This window comes from Dermacentor albipictus, chromosome 2 (genome assembly GCF_038994185.2).
Source record: "Dermacentor albipictus isolate Rhodes 1998 colony chromosome 2, USDA_Dalb.pri_finalv2, whole genome shotgun sequence".
Lineage (NCBI taxonomy): Eukaryota > Metazoa > Arthropoda > Arachnida > Ixodida > Ixodidae > Dermacentor > Dermacentor albipictus.
The window spans coordinates 205,693,439-205,718,121 of record NC_091822.1 but is presented as its reverse complement, the minus strand read 5'-3'; the positions used below and the strand labels follow the sequence as shown (position 1 = coordinate 205,718,121).

The 24,683-nt window shown below is 47.8% G+C and overlaps 1 protein-coding gene across 5 annotated transcripts in view; it reads right to left on the bottom strand.

The window, feature by feature from the left end:
• LOC135903397 (RNA-binding protein Musashi homolog Rbp6-like) overlaps positions 1–24,683 on the bottom strand; it is a 1,054,134-nt gene that overhangs the window by 246,211 nt on the left and 783,240 nt on the right. For all 5 annotated transcript variants that reach the window (XM_070534623.1, XM_065433710.1, XM_070534624.1 and 2 more), the window contains one exon: positions 20,313–20,395. In XM_070534623.1, coding sequence (XP_070390724.1) covers positions 20,313–20,395 — 83 coding nt within the window. The remainder of the gene's footprint in view (positions 1–20,312; positions 20,396–24,683) is intronic.

Below are 24,683 nucleotides of genomic sequence, written 5' to 3'. Positions count from 1 at the left end.
CGACATCGGTTGCACAGCTTGTCGGAAAAGCGCGTGTGATTGCATATCGGGTGGCGTAGCCTGTTGCTACAGCAATCCACTTGTTTCTCGACGCAGACGTAGGAAAAGGGCCTAAAATATCAACACCTTCACGGAAGAATGGTTCTGATGGTACGACACGTGGTTGAAGGCGGCCAGCAGGGAGTGTGGCCTGCTTTTTGCATCGTTGACAAAGGTCACAAGCAGCGATATAACGGCAGACGTCACGGTATAGACCAGGCTAAAGGAAGCGCTGACGAACGCTGTCATGAGTCTGTTGCACGCCAAGGTGACCAGCAGTCGGTACATCATGAAGCTGGGCGAGAACAGCCTGACGCAGATGCTCAGGCACAACGAAGAGACCGGGCGCATGTTAGAGCGGTACAATATGCCGTCGTAAAGTTCAAACATGCGAATGGAAGGATCGGGCGTCGTTGAAGTGAGCCGTTGAATAAGGTCTTGTAAGGAGGCGTGCAGGTGTTGTTTCGCTCTAATACCGCGAAAAGCAGCCAGATAGAGAACGGTGACAGGGATGCCCGTCTCAGAAACGTCAGGTGGGTCGACAGGATAGTGCGACAAGCAATCCGGATATTAATGTAACCGGCCAGTCTTGTATACAATGGAGTAGTTGTATTCTTGAAGGCGCAGAGCCCAGCGGCCAAGGCACCCGAGGGATCTTTCAGGGGCAAAAGCCAACACAGAGCGTGGTGATCAGTGATCAGTGTGAATTGTCGGCCGTACAAATAGGGGCGGAATTTACCCACTACCCAAACGAGAGCCAGACGCTCGCGTTCGGTGATAAAATACTTGCGCTCAGCAGGGGAAAGAAGGCGGTTGGCGTAGGCAATAACACGTTCTCGCCCTTGTTGTTTATGTGCCAAGATAGCTCCAATACCGTGGCCACTGGCATCGGTACGGACTTCTGTTGGAGCTGACGCGTCAAAGTGAGCGAGAATGGGCGGGGATGTAAGCAGTCCAATCAGCTCGGTGAAAGCACCAGCTAGCTCAGGGCCCAAAACGAAGGCAGTGTCCTTCTTGAGGAGCAGATCGAGAGGGCGCGCAACGTTCGTAAAATTTCAGACAAACCTACGGAAGTACGAGGAAAGGCTCAAGAAGTTGCGACCGTCCATGGCACATGTTGGTACGGGAAAGTCCTTCACTGCCAGTATTTTATCGTGATCAGGGCGTACACCAGAAGAATAGACGAGATGCCCGAGCACAGAAATTTCACGACGACCGAAGTGGCACTTGGATGAATTTAGTTGTAGCCCCACCTGACGGAAAACAGATAGGATCTCCAATAGGCAATAGTCGGAGAAAAAACGATCACATCGTCCAGGTAACAGAGGCAGATGGACCACTTGAAACCGTGTAGGGGGGCGTCCATCATTCGTTCGAATGTGGCCGGGGCATTACATAAACTCAATAGCATCACTTTGAACTAATAAAGGCCATCGAGAGTAATAACAGCCGTCTTCTCGCGGTACATGTTATCGACGGCAAGTTTTCAGTAGCCAGAGTGAAGGATGATGGACGAAAAATATTGTACTCGATGCAGGCAATCCAGGGCATCGTCAATGCGTGGTAGCAGATAAACGTCCCTCTTTGTTACCTTGTTGACGTGTCGATAATCCACGGAAAACCACCAACTGTTGTCCTTCTTGTTAACTAGTACAACAGGAGATATGCCCATGGGTGGCAAGAAGGTTCAATGATGTCACGAGAAAGCATCTAGTCAACTTCATGTTGGATGATGTGTCGCTCAGTAGGCGAGACTCGGTAGGGTTGCCGATGGATCGGGCTCACATCACCCGTGTTTATCCGATGTTTGACGACAGATGTTTGTCCTAGAGGGCGCTCTCCAAGGAGCCAACATAGTTCTTGAGCACGCTGGGGCGGAAGGTCGGCAGCTATCGTTTCCGTTAGGGCATTCAAGTCTGAAAGGGCAGGAGGCAAAGCAAGAGTTGCACACGATGAGCTCTCCCAAGTTAAAGCCGAAATGTGGTAGTTTCGGGAGGGCGTGATCAAGCACTCACGGCGCAGGTCTTCGTCGTCTGCTTCAACGTGCCACGGAAGAACACAGGAGCGCGTCCGGTTCACTATACTGTTACAGAAGTTTCGGAGGCTTTGTTCTGATGCATGTGAGCAGCACGCTTCCGGCGGCTCGTAGAAATGAAAGTTCACAGTTCGCGCCTGTATGACCCAGCGAACACACTGGACCCGCAAAGGCAAATGGTACACCAATATGGCTGAACTTCAGGCTTCAAAAACGTGCCGTCAGGGCCTCTCATTTTGTTTCTTTCCTCCATCGGTACTTGTGAGAGCGACGTTCTGCCCACGTTATCAATCGGATCAGCCTGTCGTTAACAGTCGATGATAAGGGTGGCATAAAATTGAGTCGAAAGCCGCGCTACGATATCACCGTCCAAGTGACATTTCATTCCAGTTGGAAATTAAACGCTACTGATCTGGTCCCGAAACGAGGGCGGCCCCACAGCCAGCGTAGTCTTCCCTAAAGAAAGCAAGAAAATACCAATAAAGAAAGGCGTCAGGCAAGGAGATACAATCTCTCCAATGCTATTCACTGCACGTGTACAGGACGTATTCAGAGACCAGGGGTGCTATGCAGGATGCCCCGAGTTTCTCGTTCACCCGAGTTTTGCCCGAGTTTGCTCGACGGCAGTCAGTGAACGGAGATAGCGCGCAACGGGCCGAAGGTGCAGGCAAAAAATATGTAGACAGAAAGTCGCGTATGACAACATGAGCGCACCCTGCGCGGCACGCTGCTTCCACGTTTCAAGCGCAGAAGGCTGCACAACGAAACGCACCAGCGCCGCGTATTGTTATCAACGGATTGTCGCAACTTAGCGATACCGTGACTGCCCCGCTGTCTGTCAGCACACTTGCCGTGAGCCGTTTGCCACGCCTTTCCCGGGCGCGTCAAGGGCGTGCCTCATCTTTCGGGCGCTATCTATCTATCCTCCATCGAATGCGAACGGGGTACATGCGGCGCATTCTTGCACCTACACTTTCACTCAAACGAATACGTTAAAATGCGACAAATAAAATAACGCACATTTTTATTTCTTTAGGTATCTGTTTTTCGTTTTCAATGCTAGAAATTTGTGATGATAAACGGAGATCGAGCAAATTATTAAATTTTGCACATCTTGCCGTGAGTGGCGACAGGGAGGCGAAAGCTTAGAAGCGGTACATTGAAACGGGTCGCACGCACGAGGGCGTTCATACGGTGATAAGTCGCCTAGGGGCGCTGCAGTGCTATTCTCAATAAAGTCGGTCATGATCCATGGAGGGTCATGGCCACTCTTTCTCTATTAGGGGAATAGAAACGCAGCGCCGCGGTACGGCTGTTCATCGCAGGCGCTTCACTAGGCTATTAAGGCCCCCGCTTTACCAACTAAAAACGACACAACAGCTGTCGCTGTAAAATGGCGGTATGTTATTTTAGAGTGCGTAGTGTCGCAGTTCAGTGAAAATGTACCAGTTTATCTTTGTGCGCGAAGCCTTTGCGATACATTGCGAAACGTGCGTGCTTCCCCAGCGACAGAATTCATCGCTGGTCATCGCTTGCCCAGTGAAGGCGCCTCTGAGCGCACGTACGCAGTATATGAGTGTGTTGTGCAGTCGAAGGTGCTTGCGGATTACCTCTGCTGGAGCCAGCAGCGATCGCAGATGGATATCGTAACGACACCGCAGCACTCGCATTTTGGCAGGTGAGGACTCTTGTGTGCAGTTATGAAATCAGATTTCGAACGGAGAGATGTGTTGGAACTGTTGAGTGCGCAGTGCTTGTGATGAAGAAATGTCATTGCACTGGGCCTAGAAGAGCGAGCGATTCTCGGACGCTGATCGTGTTTACGACGTTGTGGCTCCGTTTCATCACCGATGACAGAGCAGCTATCTGAAACGACTGCTGCAATAAGCCCTCCTCAGCATCGTCGTCCCCCTCGACGCCTTGCAAGCACCTACAGTGACGTGCCGATAATTATTTACTGTGCGCTACGCGCCGCAATGCAGGCAATGAAACCGTGTTGTGCGGCCATCTCAGCCCGAGAAGATGTGTGCCCGCGACAGTCAACGCTTTGTTTTCGATAGTGGTGCTCAGTACATCACCGATGACAGTGCGTTGTGCGTGTTTTATGTCGGCGGTCAAGATTGTTGATGCCTCTCAGCTCGACACCGCGTCGCTGTTGCCGGCAGATAAGTTGGGCGTGGCCCAACTGTAGTGGGTGCGCGCGCAATAGTTACATGCCTCGCGCGGGGCGTGACCTCTGGTTTTGATTGACAGGCGAACTCGTGCTAAACTCGTACATCGCGAAACCCCCTCCGAGTTCAACTCGGGAACATGGCGGCGGCAGCAGCAGCGGCAGCGGCATTGCATCCAGCGGCAGCAAGCGTCAGTATGACCGTCCGGACCCGTTCACCTGCATGACCGGCGGGGAGTTTCAGCGTCATTTTCGCCTGTCGAAGACATCAGTGTGCTGGCTGTGTGACGAGCGAGGCGAAGACTCTCGTCTGCGGTGACAGCGTGGCGGGCTTCATTCGCTCACCGTCTTAGAGCAAGTCATCTGTGCCCTCCGTTTCTACGGGACTGGGAGTTTTCAGGGAAGCGTCGGCGCCGAGCGTTACATCGGACGCCATCAAACTACTGTTAGCCACTGTGTCAGAGATGTGTCTGACGCGCTTATCGATGCGGCAGTGCGTAAGCGGTGGCTAGCTTTCCAGAATACTGCGGCGGAGCTGGCATATATAAAAGAATGCTTCCCACTTCGTGGGAACATTACGAACGTAGTCGGGTGTGTCGAAGGAACGTACGTAGGAATTAAGGCGCCTTCAATGTCAGCGTTACTGTGATTAACAGACTTTTTCGCTGGTTGATCACTTTTTGTCGATTGTTCTATTTATCTGTCAGGGTGCCTTCCAAATGGCTCACTTTCTTGGGAAAGGGGTTAAGTATAAATAGATAAATGGATATCACTAATTGTGTGAAGTAACCTATGAATCCTAATCTCATAAAGAACTTGGGGTTCTTCATTGGTGAAGTTACTAAGTATGCACAATGCTGAATTTTGGTCATGCGTAATCTATCGGCCGCACTATGAAACAGCGAGGCATTGCACAATTTGTTGCAGCGCGAGATGTGGATGTTGCGCCAAGCCGGTTGTGCCTATGCATTTGTGGCGAAATGAAAATGCATTGAGAATCTTAGTGTGTTGGCTTGCATGAAGAAAATACTTCAGATTGTTTGCTCTGTTCACTGTCGATGCATGTGCCAGAGGTTCAGTGCATCTTCTTTTTTTTTGGGGGGGGGGGCGGCGTTATTTTGGATGGATAAATTGTATATTTTCGTCTCATAATGGGGCTATAATTCTTAAGCATTAGAACAATGCACATCCGATACTCTGCAGAACTCTCTGTACGTGAAGATGTCATGAACCACCAAGGCATTATCACATATCGGGAGAAATGTGGTGCAGATGCCAATGAAAAGTGGGTCTTTAACCTACCATGATAAAAATAAAACTTGCAGAGCAAATAGACCATTTGTACAGCTTTAGAGCAATAACTACACAAAACGTGATATGCCCAAACGAGTAAACACTTGCCGCATTGCCAAAGTAGGCTGAGCGACATGCAGCATATGTTGGCATTGAACATGTCTCGTAACTGTTATTTTTATTGTAAGCCCTCGCTGTCACACCTTTCCCTCCAGCACTCCCTTTACTGAAACGTGGCACTGTCTTTCCATTGGTGTCATGATGATAATGGTAACGGCGGCAGCAAGGCTCGTTAATGCTTGCCTCTTTGATTCCTGTGAGTTTAGTGGTAAAGAATATGGCACGTTCATACATACAGCTGTGCTGCAAAATTTAACATTTGTGATTTTTTGGAGAACTAATTTGTGTTGGGAAATTTCAAAGATGTGCACCATTGTGGCCTAATAACTAGAGCATTGGTGAGGTTGAAGACGGTGTATTGGTATAGAAGCTTGAAGTTTAATTGCACAACAATTCGACGGGGCACAAAGAGAAATACACACAGCAGAATGCTTTGCTGTGTGTGTTACACTCCTTTGTGTGCCGTTGAATTGTTGTGCGATCCAACTTAAAATAGAGCATTGGGCTTCTTTGGTGCAGGACCGAGGAAGTGTGAGCTATTCGACAACATGCCAGTGCCTTGCCACACACTTATGGAAGTCGGAAGGTTTGCAAACAAAGCTTTGCTTTCAAATCCACCTGCTCATGTAATACAAGCGCTGATTGAAAGAACCATCACACAAAAATAATGGTGAAATCAATGGCCTGTGAAAAGTGTAATTTGTATATAGATACTGTTGACATAATAGGTGCCATACCGGTGCCATAATAGGTGCCATACCGGCCTCAAAATTGTACTGGACAGAGCAGTTTGTTTCCTATGTGAAGCTCGACCTCCCATTACATGCTGTGCAAATAACCAAGCTCAGTTTGTTTTGACGTGCTACACAACATTCAGTGTAATCTGTTTTTGATTCTAAAGAAGTGCCAAACACCACCTCTTTTTCAAGGACGTCATGGGAATATTTGGCGAGACCTTTTTCAGCCCCTCATAATGGAAGTGTGGCCAGCCAGCTTTGCTTGGATGCCTTTATAGATTTCTGCTCCTGATCATTGTGTGCTATCAAATTGCAGAAGCCTATGCAACTGGTGCAAGGCATTACGTGTTTCTATAGTCGGATACAACTTTAGGAGGCTGCGGAATCTGCACTTTAAGGCAGGTGAACACAAGCCTGCACCAATGGGCACGCACTCGAGACTGATATCGTGCCGCCAGACAGACTAATATTGCTCGTTGGAGAGTTGATTCTCTCTCTCTCTCGTTGGAGAGGGACTATTTCTTTAGACGTGTAGGCAATCGGCTGCTGCGCTTTGGTCATCTGGGTGGGGCCTCTCCTGTCTTCTGAAGTTTTATCCGACTGTAAAGGATGCTGCTTTTCATACAACACAAAAGGACAAAGTGTACAATTATTTGGCCTATGAAATGGATACATCAGAAGTGTGCTATGCAAGGGCTTAAGATGTGTGAAATATGGTACATGCAATTATAAGACAATGTTAAAGAATATGTGGTATCGAACATGCATGTAATTTGTAAATGCATGGCACATTTGAATTGGGGAGTGTTGCAGTCATATGCACAGTCTATAGGTGATAGCATTATTAAGCTCCTGCTGTTTCCTTTCTTCATTGTGAATTACACACACCGTTCATCTTGTGGCTAATGAACACGCACTGTATTCTTGCACATAGAAAGAACAAACAGCATGATGACGTGTATGCTGCATTAGTGTATTTTTTATTTACATGGTCCAAGAGTGGCACAGGTTGTCTTACGTTTTTGCCTATTTTGAAGGGACACAAAGTGCATGTTATAAGTCTCCTAATATGCACAGCACAATGTTTACTGCAATAATTTTATTCATGTTCCTGAATAATAAACAAAATATTAAACTGAAAGCTCCTTTATAAGGTGCCTTCTGTGGGCTCGACAGGAGAGCAGTGAGGGCACCGATACTACTGTTGCGGAGCAGCCCTCTGGACCTTTGCCACACTCTCAAGAGCACGTGCCTGGCGCTCGCCTACTGCCACCAGGCGGTTGAGTGGCTCCAGCAGCAGAATGTTTTGCTGCAAAAAAGTGTATTGGAATGAATCAGCCACGTACAAACCATTATTTACAAAGAAAAATGCTCGTTGCACTATTAGTACCAAGTGCCCTTAAATGTGGAAGCCTCTAGTGTAGTATGCATAGTAAAACAATGCGTTGGGACAACATTGCTTTATTTTTCAAAACTGGGGTTTTCTTTTTCAGAGCCAATTGTCATGTTGATTAGTGTGCCAGCAGCTGAGGTGGCCCTGCACCTTCACGAGTCTCTACTGTCAGCACCACAAACCTATTTTTGTTCGCTGCAAAACAAATGCCTCACCCTACAATCCCGTCTTATACGAGCTGATTGCATCCTATGCCTACAAACATCATATTCTTGTCCCATTACGCAATTTTCTACCATCCTTGGCTGTAGTTCTCTCTCCTTGACATTCATTCTGTAATGCTTATGTAATCACCTGATATGAATTGGCAACAAGTGATCGAATACGTGCATGGCCTGCCTGCCGATTCCTTTCTTTTTTAATCTCAACTAGCATATCAGTTGCCACGGTTTACTACGCCACTGTCTTCCTGCCTTAATGCTATCTGCAACAATTTTTGTTACTTCGCTTTCTACACAGTCCTTGACATCTCAAGTTTCTTTGTTAACCTCCAGGTTTATGTCCCATATTGCATAACCGGTGGAATGCAATGATTCTAGACTTTTTTCAAGGATATCGGTAACGTGGCGATCACGATTCGGTAATGCCTTCCATGTGCTGTTCAACCCATGAAATTTTTGTATAAGTTTCCTGCTTTATATCAGTACTTGCTATTGATATTTCACTTGGATAAAGATACTCTTCCATAAATTTTCTATCTTAATGTCACTCATGAATTTCTGTTGCCTTACCAAGTTAGTGGAGGTTACCTTCATCTATTCCATATTTTCGCGGGCCCACTTGCACGTAAAAGCACGAACACTCATTGGTTCTCACTGCCTTCTTTAAACTGCTGGACATTCAGTTCGTTACTACGAAAGTGACTTAATCCGTGCACTCTTATTATGCTAAATATGAAACAGTATAAATATACTTATCTGCAGTTTGTCGAAGTCTCCTTCACTGTGTTGGTAGCGAGATCCATCGTCGGTACCACCTCGTCGCTTCGTAGCTATATAGGATGTCTACCTTTTGCCCACACAATGTAATGTTCGTGACGCTCGCAGTCACGCAGAGTGGAGGAACTCGGCGCACTCGCAGAAGCAGCACCGGACAAGTTGTTTCTTCAGCACTTCGCCGTGAACAGTAGGTGCGCGTTGCGATCTGTAAAATCGCCGAAGCTATTGGCAGTCTTACCGGGTGCACGGGAAGATTGCCCACGGAGGAACAGAACTATCCAAGGAATAGTGGCCTTCGTCGAGCCTGATCACTACGTCGCGCACTGCAAGCTCGTTGTACGGGTTTGTTTACACTGGGCCTCCCTGATGCTTAGCCGCCATGCTTGCCCGGTGAATGGATGTGATGACGCCACTACAGCGCTCCCTCGTGGTATAATGCGAAGCGTACTAAATTACAAATTATTCTAAGACGCATTCAGTGCACATCTCGTAAGCTTCAAAATGCTTCTAAACCACGTTAAAGTAACTAATAATATTGTACTAAATGCATTTGTTTTACAACTTGCTTCTGCATGTAATGCACTCGGTGGAACGACAAACAAGTGAAAGAAGGCACGACCATGCACCGACGGTATGATCACGTGAGCCCCAGTTTGTCGACCGCCCAGAAGGCAACGCCCAAGAAATGATAGCCAGCCAGAGTGAATCTAGATAAACCAATGAAACTGGAGGCTTGTCGAAAGATAAACTGTGTCTCGGTACCATTCGTGCTTTCATTTTGGGGTGTCGCCAGAGCTCGTGAAGATCCCGAGTTTCGCCAAACTCGGCGCATCCTGCATAGCGCCCCTGGATGGGAAAGAATTGGCGATAAAAGTAAATGGAGAATACCTTAGTAACTTGCGATTCCCTGATGATATTGCCTTGCTTAGTAACTCAGGAGACCAACTACAATGCATGCTCACTGACCTGGAGAGGTAAAGCAGAAGGGTGGGTCTAAAAATTAATCTGCAGAAAACTAAAGTAATGTTTAACAGCCTCGGAAGAGAACAGCAGTTTACAATAGGTAGCGAGGCAAAGGAAGTGGTAAGGGAATACATATACTTAGGGGAAATAGTGACCGCGGATCCGGATCATGAGACTGAAATAATCAGAAGAATAAGAATCGGCTGGGGTGCGTTTGGCAGGCATTCTCAGATCATGAACAGCAGGTTGCCATTATCCCTCAAGAGAAAAGTGTATAACCGCTTCGTCTTATCAGTACTCACCTCTGGGAAAAACCTGGATGCTTACGAAAAGGGTTCTACTTAAACTGAGGACGACGCAACGAGCTATTGAAAGAAGAATGATGGGTGTAACGTTAAAGGATAAGAAAATAGCAGATTAGTTGAGGGAACAAACGCGAGTTAATGACATCTTAGTTGAAATCAAGAAAAATAAACAGGCATGGGCAGGACTTGGAGGAGGGAAAATAACCGATGGTCATTAAGTGTTACGGACTCGGTTCCAAGATAAGGGAAGCGTAGCAAGGGGCGGCAGAAAGTTAGGCGGGCGGATGAGATTAAGAAGTTTGCAGGGACAACATGGCCTCAATTAGCACATGACAGGGGTAGTTGGAGAAGTATGGGAGAGGCCTTTGCCCTGCAGTGGGCGTAGCCAGGCTTATGACGACGACAACGATGATGATGATGTACTGATCCCGGTGTCCACAAAATACTCTTATGCTAGAAGTCTTTTGTAAGAGAAAATATCACGGACTTCACGGCGGCGCCTTTAGAGCGCTGGTAGTAATATATATATCGATATGTTGGTTCAATATTAACTGCATTAACATCGACAGTCATCGTAACATGGCTTCTGCTGGAATTTTTTTATCACAGCTTTAAGCAGAGAAAAGAAAGAAAGCGGATCGCCGATCAAGTGAATTAAATTAATCGGCCATTTTTTTTCTGGTCCTATCCGTCGGTGGTTGTGTCTATCGCTACTGCAGCATCTGCCGATTTCAAAATGAAGGTTTCGTTCGGCTGCGAAAAGGCAACCTGTAGTTCAGGGGTCGATACTTTTTCCGAAATGCGGAAAGAGCCGCGAATGTTCACAAACGCGCTAAAAACACACAAGACTGAAACACGGCTAGCATGCAATCATGCGACTTCGTCATCGCCGCGCCTTGTTTGCCATGTTGGACGACAGTGAATTCCGCCACATTATCAAGTTATGTAATGGCGGCAATTTCAGCCAGTCAGACACGCCGCAGCAGTCCTCCCGGCAAACAAGATGCCGAAAATGATCGTAAGGCGATCCTCTTCGCCGCAGCCCACCGGGGATATGGAGCAGCGCACGAAGTACGCGGAAGCGTCAAACGAGCGGCATGAATGGTATCTGTTCTTATCTATGCACAGCGTGTCGGCGGGAACAATCTCATGCACACCGGACAGGTGCATCTTGCAGGATCCGGTGTAGGCACCTGAATAACGCGACTTTCCTGATAGAATTTTGCAGTGAGGTGGTGGCACTGGAACTGGAGGAGGAAATATTTCGAGGACGCTTAAGCTTAGCCTTTAGGAGTGAAACGCGATAGCATTCAACGATCCCTGACTGCTTCTCATGTTTCTCGGTAACTGCAGCATGCAACCGTAATGTTTACCAAGAAACGCTGGCGGCGAACGGTATGTAAGAAGGCGGGCTTTCTGGTAGAAACTCTTGCGTATGCCGCGATGCGGCAGAGGCGAGCGCCATCTGGAGAAGTTGCAAGGAAGCAGGCGCACCGCTGCGCGGCCTCCAAGATATTCGGGCACCCGCGAGCGCAAATGGCGAACGCCGTGGCCCGTCTATGACTGGTAGAAACGCTGGAAAAGGAATTTGAGTCCTTGCGTATAACGTAATTATGTTTTCTCGTATATTCAAATTAGAATCCGACGCTCTCATGTCTATAGGGTGCGCGTAAGTAGTACTTAACGATTTTTTTTCGTATTTTAGCTTGACAAATTCAATTACTTCAGCAATTTCCTAGCGCAACGCAGAGGGCCTGGCCTGGTGAAATTCGGAAATCTTTTCGCCGAAACGACGCCCGACGCCGCATTTGCTGCGACACGGGGCCCTTAACGCTGTCGCGTTAAAACTGTCAAACTGTACAGGCATGCTTAGAACTACAGAAAGCTGAGCTAGTTGGTAAGGGTTCATTCTGCAAAAAGGTGAGTGGATTATGCAAAAATTAAGCGCCTTAAGAGGAAGACTTAGCTCGGGCCCAACTCCGACGCGGCCTATTCAAATACATGTAAAACGCAAAAACGTTTTTCTGACATAACCACTGGACCGATTTTAAAGAAATTTGTTCCATTTGAGATAGAAAGTTAAATTCTAGTGACTGTTGGAAGCGGAATTTTGATTTAGGTCCTGGATTTTGTTAAAAGAATTTTCGAAAATTCGGACGTTCGAAAAAAATAGAAGAACGAAGTTTACAAATTCATAACTCTGCATCAAAAACAGATATCGCAGTTCTGTAAACGGCATCCATTAGAACATTGAAAGCGGACAAATTTGGTCTGTTTGGTACAAATGTGCTGCAAAAGCTGTATTTACATAATACTAATTTTTTTTAAATTGATGTATAGCATATCGATTTTGTCCGCTTTAGATGTACTACTATATGCAATTCAGAGAATTGTATTATCCTTTTTCGTTTCTGAGTTACAGAGTTGTAAACATGATAGTTTCCTTCTTTGAGAATTTCAGATTTTCGCCAATTTTTAATAAAAGATTAAGGATATAAATCAAAAATTCGAAACCAACAGTCACTAGATTATAAGTTTTTCTTTTAAAGGCAACAAAGTTCATCAAATTTGGTACAGTGGTTGCCGAGAAAAACGAATTCTTATTTTACATGTACTTAGATAGGAGAACCCGAGCTAAAGCTTCCTCTTAACAGCTATCTCTCACGTAGACCGGCACATGTACCCGACTGACGCGTGGTGATACCATTGCGGAGCATGCGCAGATGAGTTTTGTGTCTTCGTCTTTTCGCCTCAGTGCTGCCTTCAGTTGATAGTCGGCGTTCGTGTTGTTCACTTCTCTTGTGCCCTGTCTGCACGCCTCACCTTTTTGCACAATGGACACACATGTCCCCGCGGGACTTTTGGAAACCACGGGAAGACAGTGAGGCGGACACAGGCAGGCAAGGAGATGGCGCCATGCGCGGTTGGCGCAGACATGGCCCCGTTACTCGCGAGCCACCCGCCATATTTTTCTGGACTGTTTGATCAGTGCGTCGTGTCCCAATCGTTTGTCTCAGTTGGGTTTTCCACCGGTGTCAACCAAGGCTACAGTCTGATCTTTCTGCCGTGTAGCGGCCTAAATCAACAGTGCGCCACGCCTGAGAAATCTTTTCGTAGGAAGCACGTCGGCGCAAGCTGTCAGGGAGCGGTGGCGGGTAATAGCTGACTCATCAGCGAGCACGCAAAACTGCATTGCGCGCGCTGCGATCATCACCCGTGGCGCGCCGCGGGGCTCGCTCTCTGTGGGCAGAGGTGGTGCTCGGCTGGCCTCCGAGAGCCTCAGCTGGCCGTGCACGTGGCTCAAAAAGAACGTTGCGCCCAACGTGAGGTTCGAACCCACGACCTTGATATTAAAGGTCCCGCACTCTACCGAGTGAGCTAAACGGACAGAAAGGAAATAAGTGGGACCCATGCGTCTTTAGTGAGACGGTTTTCCGCACGTGTATGAATTTCCTTCTGCTACACTAGCACCCGACCCGGAGCAGTTTCTGCGCAGCTTACACGCGCGCACATCGTACAATATATGAATGCACTTCCATCCTGACGAAGGCCGGATCCCAGCCGAAACCTTCGATTGTGTGTCGTTTCGCGCTTCTTTCAACCCTGTTTTCCTGCTTGCTGTGTAGTGGGCGTTCGGGCTACATAGTCACGCTCGATATGGCATCGCTTGTCAAGCTTCACTTAGCACAAGCCGCGCCGACTCGGAACACGAGCCCGCCTGATGGCTGCACACGTGGCGAGCACAGCTGCGCAAGCAGACAACTGTGCGCACTCTCCCAGAAACTGCGACCTCGACGCGGAAATAATTAATGCCCGCCAGCCACGTGACCAACCACTCCGTGGCGCTTGAGGTATTGAATAAAGCCAATTCATGCGTAGCACCACTGACATATTGCGGCGGGCAATGTGAGAAAGCGTTTCGACGAGAGAGATCCCACGAAGGCCGACATTTCTCGCTAGCACTTCTTTTGCCCTGACTGAAAATGTCGCGGAGAAGGCGACACGTGCAAGAGGCTTGCGCCTGCGGCGTTCAAGAATGTTGTGACGGCATTCACATTCTAGCCGTGTCACACCACTTGTCCCAATCTTCCGACGCACGAGTGGAAACTCTCCGAGCAGCGATTGGTACAAACGGATGCAGGCGCGCATATTGCACTACGTATATACTCGAACATATACAGAACAACACACAGAGAACATATGGACACGTGTACTTGTTTATATTTTTCGGGTGAGCGCTTCTTACCGTTTACCAAATGTTATCGCTCAACGCGGAAAGCGCGCGCATGTATAGGAAGTTTCTCGAATGTTATCGATGGTTCTTTCTGCTGTCTGTTGTCGCCGAAGCTTGTGTAATATTATTGCATGTGCGACGCGCATTGTGTAGGACTTTCTGGAAGACATGCGCGCATCAGCGATTACTCTGAAACCTTAGATGGCTCATATATGACGACGCGCTTGGCCGGCAGATAAGATTTCGACGATCGCCGACCACGTTCGCCGCTATTCCTGTGCTTTGAGTCTAACCTGCTTTTGTGGGCACAATTTCGCCTAATAAAAAATCGATTTTGGCATTCGCAGTTTTAGAGCTATATTATTCACTGTCGCTACTACGTGACAATATAGAACAAGACACAGAGCAAGATGGAGCCAAAGGAAAAGAACCATTTGGGCAGCAAGGGCTTTCACAAAGTATCACGAGGAGTATACCCCACAGAACCAGCAGAAGAAAAGGTGCGGCTAGGCAAAAATGGGACATTACTCGAACGATTTGCATAAGACAAACGCTCGCGCGGGCACGTCAGTTTGGCCACCAATGACGCTTCGTTTTTTTTTTCTTTTTGCTCCTGTAACCACGCGATTGAGGCGGATGAGGCTATGCGTTACCGCGCTAGGTGCGTGCACCAGTGTACAAGTTGCCGCAATCCCCACAGTGCGTCGGTACGACGGTTTTCGACGTCACTGTGCCAGTGAGCGTGAGCGCTCTCAATCGTGTTTCGAAAGGAGGAAGAAGCAATCACTCATGGCGGACAGTGCCACAGGCGTCACGAGAACGCAATCTTTCTGTGTGAAGGCAACCGGTCAATAAACCCACACATGCTACCTGAAGGCATTAATGTTGCCGGATTCGAGACCCTCGTGATGTAATAAACGAGAAGAAAGGGGGTTCACCGAGGGGCCCGATTTTTTATTAGTCATATCCTAAGAAGCCAAAAAATACTGACACCAAGGACAACATAGAAGAAATTACTTGTGCTTAATAAATGAAACGATGAATAAATGGAAATGAAAGTGGATTAAAATCAACTTGCCGCAGGTGGGGAACGATCCCACAATCCTCGCATTTCGCGTGCGATGCTCTACCAATTGAACTACAGCGGCACCGTCTCCCCATCCACTTTGTTGATTATTTATGTTTCCTAGTAGAAGCCTGGCTGTGTTAGCCAGCGTCACCACTCACAGACCTTGGAATCGGATGCGAAGGTTGTGGGATCGTTTCCCACCTCCGGCAAGTTGTTTATTCATCCACTTTTATTTCCATTAATTTATCGTTTCCTTATTTCATTTATTAAGCACAAGCAATTTCTCCTACGTTGTTCTTGGTGTCAGTGTTTGTTGGCTCCTGATGATATGACTAATAAAAATCGGGCTCCAAGGTTTTCTTCTCGTTCACCGGCGTCACTTAGGGCCGAGCGACTGGGACAATTCACCCGATCGCTGAGCGCGCTTAAACGCGCTCGCCACTTTTCTGCCGACAGTCGTGCGGGCTTCGTTATCGGAAAGGACGGTTGGCAACGCTGCAACACGGTCGCGCAGCCGCGCGGTGACGTCATTGCTTTACTATATCGAGGGCTTCTTTCAGGGCGCGGCATAAGAGCCACGTGAAAGGTAATGTTACGAAAACAAATGCCCTGAAACGAATGTTTCTAAAGAACCATAACTAATAAGCAAGCTAATGCAACTACAAAATATGGCCCGGGTAACTCAAGACGGCCACGAATTTGCTGCTGGTCTCGTTCACCTATGAGATGAAGCACTGTTTTTCCTAAAGTGGAGCTCAAGTTACCCAGATCGCACGGTATAGAGGGCAGAGAGAGAGAGAAACAACTTTATTGAGCCGAGCTCGACATCTTCTTAGACGCCGTCGATGGAAGTGGTTCCCTCTTCACGGGACCCATATGCTTCCCTAGCCGCCTGGCCCCTGGAGATCAGGACGAGCTGGTCTTCCAGGGCGGTGCTGGTTAGCAAGGTCTCCCATCGCTCGGTAAGGGTGGATGAGGCATGGGGTAGGGTAGTGGGGCAGTTAAGAGGTGGGGGGATCGCCTTGATGAAATTGCATACTCCAATGACGTGTTGGAGCGTGCCTAAATGAGTTTTGCAGAAGTTACAATCCTTCTCGTACCTTTCCGGGTACATCTTGTTTTGAAGGTAAGGGTGCGGGAAGGATCCTGCCTGTATTTGCCTGTAGATCGCTTGCTGTTCTCTGCTAAGCGATTTGTGAGGATCGGGGTAACGGCGCCTTTCCGTCTTATAATGGTTCGTAATGTCTCTGTAAGTAAATATGGACTGTGGCTCATCTTCCTCAACCCGGTGTTCCATCTCTCGGGCGAACTGGTGGGCAAGTTCGTTGCCCTCCAGCCCAGAGTGAGCCGGTGTCCATATTAACTCAACTTTCCTTTCAGGTACGTCGCGTTTCCTTTGGAGAATATCTAGTGCCGCAAGAGACACCCACCCCTTCCTGTAGTTGTTATACGCCTTTTGCGAGTCGGTGACAATTCTTCCCACCTTGGGCTGCGCGAGTGCTAGCGCTATAGCGGCCTCTTCTGCCACCTCTGGAAAAGACGTCTTGATGGAGGCGCAGGTTACGAGCACATCCCGCGTCGTAACTGCCAGCGTTGCTTTCGATGAAAACTTGGGTAGTGAAGCGTCTGTGAAGAGAGTGACCCCCTCTTCCTCTTCTATTATTTGATCCAAAGTCTCCGTCAAGGCCGCTATACGAGCTGCTCTGCGGCCGTCGTTACGACCCGACCTCATGTTTCTAGGCAGTGGCTTACTGTGGATTTTATGCACCCACAACCTGGGTAACGGCCCCGTTTCCTTCCGCTCTGCCTCTTGCCAGCCCAACTTGGCAAGAACGCGACGTCCCGCCGACGTCTGACTGAGCCGAACTCTTTGATTAGATAGATGAGCTTCTATTAGCTCTTCGACGACGTTGTGCTTGGCCATGCCGAGAAGCTTGTCGGTCGAAGAATGCTTCGGAATGCCCAGCGCCAACTTGGTTGCCTTTCGTATAATGACGTTCAACTGGTCCCTGTCTTTTTTCAGTAACTTGAGGTACGGCGCCGCGTAAACGATGCGCGACGTCAAGAAGGCCTGGACGAGCGTCAGTACATCGTCCTCCTTCAATCCCCTTTGTCTGTTTGTGACTCTTCTGATCATGTTCGAAATTTGTTCCGTTGAAACTTTGATTTTGTCGATCGACGCTCCCGCCTTGCCATTGTTCTGGAAGATGACACCCAGGATACGTGCTTGTGTGGTTGGTGTTATGGTCGTCCCGTCGATGGTGATGCGTACGTTCTCTTGGTCTCCTTTCTTTCTTCTTGGCTTGATGACGAGTAACTCGGACTTCTGTGGCGAGCAACTGAGGCCGCACGATTTAGCGAACTCGTGCACGGTCTTTGCCACTCTCTGCAAGGTCTCCTCCATCCAACTCTCCGACCCTGCCCTCGACGTCCACACAGTGATATCGTCTGCATAGAGAGCGTGATCTATGCCCTCTATGTCTTGAAGCAGAGTCGGGAGAGGGAGGAGTGCCAGGTTGAAGAGAAGCGGCGAAAGAACCGATCCTTGCGGAGTGCCTCTGTCTCCCAGGGCTATCGGTTCCGACTTCTCCTCTCCAATTTTGATGGTTGCCGTTCTATTGGTTAAGAAATCCTGCACATATTTGAATGTCCGCTTTCCGCATCCCGTTTGGTGCAGGTTACGAAGAATACTTTCGTGTGTGACGTTATCGAAGGCCCCCTTGAGATCGAGCGCCAGGATAGCTCTTGGCGTAGGGGTCTTCGCTTGCTTGATAACCAGCTCGTGTATTTGCACCAAGACGTCTTGCGTGCTCAGGTGCCTCCGGAATCCGTACATGGTCGGTGGCATCTGATCAGTGACATCCAAATGTCTCTGAAGTCTCTTGAACACCATACGCTCGACCACCTTCCCTACACATGACGTGAGGGAGATGGGGCGTAGATTGTCGACGTGGGGTGGTTTCCCCGGCTTGGGAATGAAATGCACCTCCGCTTCTTTCCATTCTTTTGGTAACGAACCCTTCTCCCAGGACGCGTTGACGAGGTTTAGCAGTTCAGCTCGGCTTTTTTCGCCCATATTTTTTAGCATCTTGTATGTAACGCCGTCAATTCCCGGTGCGCTGCCTTGATTACTTTCATCGATGGCCACAACCAGCTCCAGTTCGGTGAAGGCTTCGTCCATCTCGACGTTGCTATCGCCTTCATACTCGTGAGTCGGGTTACCGCTCTTCTCAGTCTTGAGGTATTTACTTGTGAGTTCACGAATGAGCTTCTCCCCGTCCCCGTCGTAACTGTTGATCGTTCTTGTGAGGTCTCGGACGCATGCGCTCTTGCTTTTTAATGGATCTATGAGGTGTCGCAACAGCTTCCAAGTCTTCTTCGTAGACAGTGTGCCTTGCAGGTCATCACACATCTTCATCCAGTTTTCCCTGCATAGTTGTTCCGCATACTCGGTCACTTGCTTGTTGAGCGCGTGTATACGTCTGCGAAGCTTCTTGTTATGTCTTTGCCTCTTCCACCTTCGAGTAAGACCGTGCCTGGCCGCCCACATGTGACTAAGCCTGCTGTCTACGAAGGGAATTTGCGTGGTAGTAGTAATCTTCTGCGTAAATTTCTTTACAAATTCGCGTTGCTTTTTGGCCCATGCCTCATACGTCTTGGTGTCTTGGTTTTCGTCCTCGCCTTCACTGTCTGCGCTTCTACGTAACCGGTCCCAGTCTGTAATGTTGGCTTGACCCAGTTTCGCCTTGATGTCAGTCCCCCCGAGGGTTACACAAATTATATCGTGATCCGAGCCAAGATTTTCCCCCGTGTTACGCCAAGTTACGTCGAGGTTCCCCCGAACTAGCGTCAGATCAGGTGTGGTGTCTCTGACCGTGCTAGTGCCTGTCCTGGTTGGTACGCCCGGTTCGTTAACCACCTCCATGTCGTGGTCCTCTATTGCTTTAGCCAATTGGTTTCCTCTTTTGGACGAATATTTATAACCCCACATCGTGTGGGCGGCGTTAAAATCTCCTAGCACTAAAATCGGTCTTGTTTTTGCTTCTTTAATGCAGTCCAATATGGTGCCTTCAAAGTCAATGACCCTGCTGGACGGTCGGCAATAAGCATTCAGGACGAAAAAGTTCTTGTCCCCCCCCACTCTTCTGCTGTGAATTTCGATGAGCGTATGTTCGCAGCCTCGCTGAGCGGTCACGTGTTGTGTGGCCGCCACGTTGCTGCGGACCAAGATCGCAGTACTCTTTTCGCTAGGGTCCGTATACGTAATGTATCCCGCGAGCTTGGCACGCGGGATACATAATAGAGGGCACGCTTGTCAGTTGAAAGAGACGTACAGCGCGCAGCGAGTTCCACCAGCCGAGTGTGCGTCTGCCACATCCCCGCATGGAGTTTAGCTAAATGCTCTTTATCGGCGGCGCGACCCTGTTCCGATACTCGGGTGTCGAACGTAAACGAAATTAACGGGGGCGACGCTCTTACCGCACGCACTTTCTATTATGTCAAATATCATCTGACAAAATGCCCTGCCGACATCAGTCATCAAAAAGGCACAGCGCCGCAAAACAGCCCCAAAAATGGATGCACCAAACTTACCATGCACACAATGCTGAATCGCAACGGCAACGATGGTACCACACACTGGTCCAGTGTAACGGTCAGGGAACTAACTTTCAGAAAACGACGTCTGGCCTTCGCTTTAACCTCAAACACCGCTCCTAGCAAATAGAAAGAAACTCCAGGAGTCGTACCCTACCACTCTAATAAGATTATCTGTTTAATTAGCTTTCGGGCCGTTCCTAACCGCGGAGATATTCATCCGAGCAAGTTGAGACATGTTGTGGGCAATTCTACACGTTGCTTACGAGACGGGAAGCGTTGGACGTGCGGGCCACGCGAGTGACTCTTCTGGTGCCTTGCGAAGTCAATGGAAAAGCGAAGATGTAGCTATGGACTTACCATTTTGTTGTTTATTTCATGGAAGTGGATCTCGCACACTTTGTCAACAACGTCTTCGTTCTCGAATGTCACGAACCCGAAACCTGCAAAAGAAAATAAGTTATTTGTAGACGCTAGTATGAGGACACACGCAGAGGTTCATATTGCAATGTCACTCCTACAGGCCTAATTCAGTTTGAACGCTGAAGAGCATGTTTGTGAGTGTATGAAGGGGTCGGAAAAGCTTTCGTAGATGATTACTATCACTAGACAAAAAAGTGGGGTCCATGGCCGTCACAAAGATAGCACGATTACTGAAGAAATTAGAGCTATATATAAACAGTTACGAAATCATATAATAATATAATTCACCTAATCATTCTTATTATTGCTCGTATTGTACTTCATCTTGTATTGAAATATTTTCATGCTTCTATGGTTTTTGTACCCGGGTAGGTGAGTGTTGTGCTCTGTAGCACTCAAGAGAGACTTTATTCAGGAGTGCTCAGGAACATGTGTGTTGCATGAACATTCTTTTTGTGTGTAGATTTATGTAGCGTGAACATTTTTGTAGTGTGAACATTTATATTGTTGTACGTGAACTTTGTGTACGCAAATGTCTATGTTTTCTTTTTGTTTGTTTTTTCAGATATTGCTTCTGCTTTGAACGAGCATATGCCATGTCAGAGAAGAACAGGAGCAGCACACGCACCAACCTACACTTGATATAGAATAACAGCAGTACATCATCGCTAATGGGGTATGCTTTATTTCTAATAAAGTGAACCAAACTGCGACCAGCACGCTGTAGCCCCTAAATATTTTAAGTTTCACGGTTCCGTAGCCCCTGTAATACACGATGGGTCACGTAGAACAAGGAGGCAATAAAGAAAAAGGGCGGGGGGGATTGCAAACTGCGATTTTTTCCTCACGAGAAAGATATGTTTCTGTCGTTTGCGTACGAGATCGCATAGTGCATTAAAAGAATGCTATTGAAGTCATTTACCCGAAGCCAAAATTAAGTCCCACAATGAGACCATGCGGCGCGCCATATATTATGGCACCTGTTCGCGAACGAATTCCGTTTACTTTTGCAAACTGGCTGCGATTGGCCGAGTAACTGACTAACCCGCAGTACTGGCTTAGAGGTTATGGCGTTGCACTGCTAAGCACAAGATTGCCGAATCAACTGCGTCGGAGGGGAAATGCACCGCGCGTTCGGTTGCAGAATCCCAGTTACGGGGCGAGTGGCGCCGCGGCGACCGCGTTAGCTTAGAGCGAAACAATAAATCAGTTTAGACTAAGGAAGCATTGTTTGAGAACCCTGCAGGCAGTCGTTTCAAAAAAAGTAGTTTGATTATTAGATGAGAAAATGAAGGTCTAAGTATCTGTGTTTGAATTTCGCGCCGAAACCCCAGCGCTGGTACGTCAGCGTGACGTCAGGGATTTCAAAGTATGTTTTCGCATCTGGGCCACGTTGGCTGAATAGAGGCTCCCCAAGCTTGCCATGTTTAATATTTGGTTCCTTTAGAACACAACGTAGTCAATCTGTACCGCTATATATAATTAGTAGGCCCTAGAATATGACATCAAAATCCAAGACGTCACAGCCCCCAGGTGCGGGAACTTAAGTAGGCGTCGCTACCCGTATTTCGCTCTTGCGCTTTTTCTGGCTTACCAAACGACTTATCCTTGTAAGAGTGGTGTTTTTAGTGTTCTAGAACGGTAATTTACTGATGCAGAAGCAATCATTTTTCACTTTAGCGTCCTTTTAAAGAAAAGTGGGCGGCGGAAGGAGCGAGCAAGTCTCACGATGAAGAGCGCTGTTTGTGCAAAAGCCAGCCAGCCTAACCTTTCCTATCTCTAAGCTGCCACGGCGCAAAAAGCACTTTGTCACCGGAACAACCGAGTACTCGATGCGTGACCTACCGCTACGCAGAACGGCAGTGCAGCGGCACTTCCCGGCAAGCAACGCGTCTGCTGGCGAAGCGGATCGCACGGCGCGGTCCTTTGAGTGTCCAAGTGGCGCGACAAACTCGGCAATCAGAGGGCCTTTCCGGACGAAAGATCCCACCTGGCAAAGCAAGCGAGCGCCGCCACACCCGGGCGGCGATCAAAGGACGCCGTGACCACGCCTGCGCACATCCGCGTGTCTTTAGGCGAGCACGCAAGCGTACATTTCGTGAGCGAATTGAGTAGCACGCATCACTCGACCTTTTTGGAAGTTGAACATTCGAAATTTGTGAGTATTTGTTAAAGCCGAATAACTAGGTTTATTTCACTCTTTTGCGAATACATTATTGAAAGCGGACGCTGTGTCAGTAAATGTCTGCTCTTAAAGTGACACTGAATGAAAGCATTCAGGTTAGTGCTCGCGAACAGGAAAATGCGGCTTTACAACAGGAAACGTGAAAGAGACCGCGATGACATCAATTTCAGAAGCGGCAGTTCAAGTGGGAGGTAAGGCACCAAGGCAAGAAGCTACGCTGAGCCAGTTGGTACTGCACAATTGTCGCAGCAGACTAGACAAGGAGGACAGTGCGCTTTTCTTTCTGGTTGTCCTTGTCCAGTGCACGGAGAAAAGCATCAATTCACTCACCTAAGAAAGGATCCGATAAAGAAACGGCGAAGCATGAAAGTGTCCAACTCAAGAGGTCAGACAGAATTGGCTGAACGTTTAAAGCTGATAAACGGGAAGAAAGTAAATGGTATTTGAAATTATACCTTCGGAAAGATTGAAGAAGTAGTAAAAAAAATTGGGAGCGGTTTGAAATCAGTGAGAACAAAGTTTGGCATAAGGCAGGGCAAAAATGTAGCCATTGCAATGTAATCATGGTAATGTCATCAGCAATTTCTATGATAAAGTAAAGGCAGCAGAGGACTTCTACACTGAACTGCAGAGGACCAAGGAAGCCGTGAAACCTCGACAGAATGTAGTGACCAACAGGACACGCAAATTCCATGTGTAACTAGCGATGACGCCAGAAGTGCTTTGCACGACATGCACATGGGAAAAGCGGAAATAACAGCCGATTTAATGAGACATGGAGGATGCCTGAAAAGCTTGCGACTCTTCATGCGCAATGCCTCAAGACTTGAAATATACCCGAGAATGTCAACATTATACTAACCCACAAAAATGGAGACGTTAAAGAATTGAAGAATTATATACCCAATGGCTTGCTTTCAGAATTGTACAAAATATTCACCAAGGAAAATACCAATAAAATATGGGAAAAGCTTGATTTCAGGCAACACAGAGAACAGGCTGGTGTGAGAAAGCTGTATTGAGCAATGGACCACGTCCATGTGATCTATCAGGTAAGTAAAAAATCTGCGGAGTACAACCGACCTGTTTATAAGCCTTTCATAGTCCACACGCTTGCCACGAGGCAAGCCCACCCATGCATCAGCGCCTACCCAGAAGTCAATGCACGCCGTCCACCAAAGAACGGCGCCAACCTTGGATTCCTGGGTTGCTATCCTGTCACACATTCCACACCACGGGCGGTAGGAGTGCTGTTAAGGCAGGAGTACATCGAAGTGTTGCGGAACGATGCGATATCATGGACGCGGTATCGCAACCGATTCAACGATTGTGATTGGCCGCGATACAGTAATCAAATCCCCTAGTCGAGTCGCCTAGGGAAGACGAAGGTATTAAAAGGGCAGACTCTTCGTACAGTGTCCGACGTGTCCTGATGTGAACTGGTACGTTTAACATGCTTCTACATGGAATGGGCTTCGGTAACTGGAGCCGTGTAACTAATGCCAAATAAAACCTTTTTCCTTCATTCCTACTAGCGGACGTATTCGTCGATGCATTTGGTGGATTCTTGGTCCTAACGCCACCTCGAGCCGTAACAATAGATTGCGAAAATGCATTATAATCAGTGGAAATACCAACAATCACGAAGACATTGCGTCGTTAAAGAGTAATCGAAGCATACGTGAATACCTTAGAAAATATCTACGAAGACTCAAAAGCTACTTTGATTCTCCACAACCTCCCAATGTTTTTCACTGCACGCTTAGAAGTGTTCAAGGTACTTGGCTGGGAATAATTATGAGTCAAGGTGAACGGCGAATATCTCAACAACTTTCGGCTTGCAGGTATTGTCCTGTTCAGCAATGCTGGGAATGGATTGGAACAAATGATTCAGGACCTTGGATAGGACCAGGACCAGGACAGTGTAATATTATTCCTAAAGATTAATATGCAGAACAAAAAATCAGTTTCGCCCGAAAGGCAGATCATCGAGTGCGATAGCGAATTAGTTGACAGCTATACGAAGTAAGGATAGTAGTTATATGAGCCGTATAAACTTGTGAACATACGCATTCTAACCAAATTAAGAAGCATGGTGCCACGCGCGCACAAGCAAACATAAA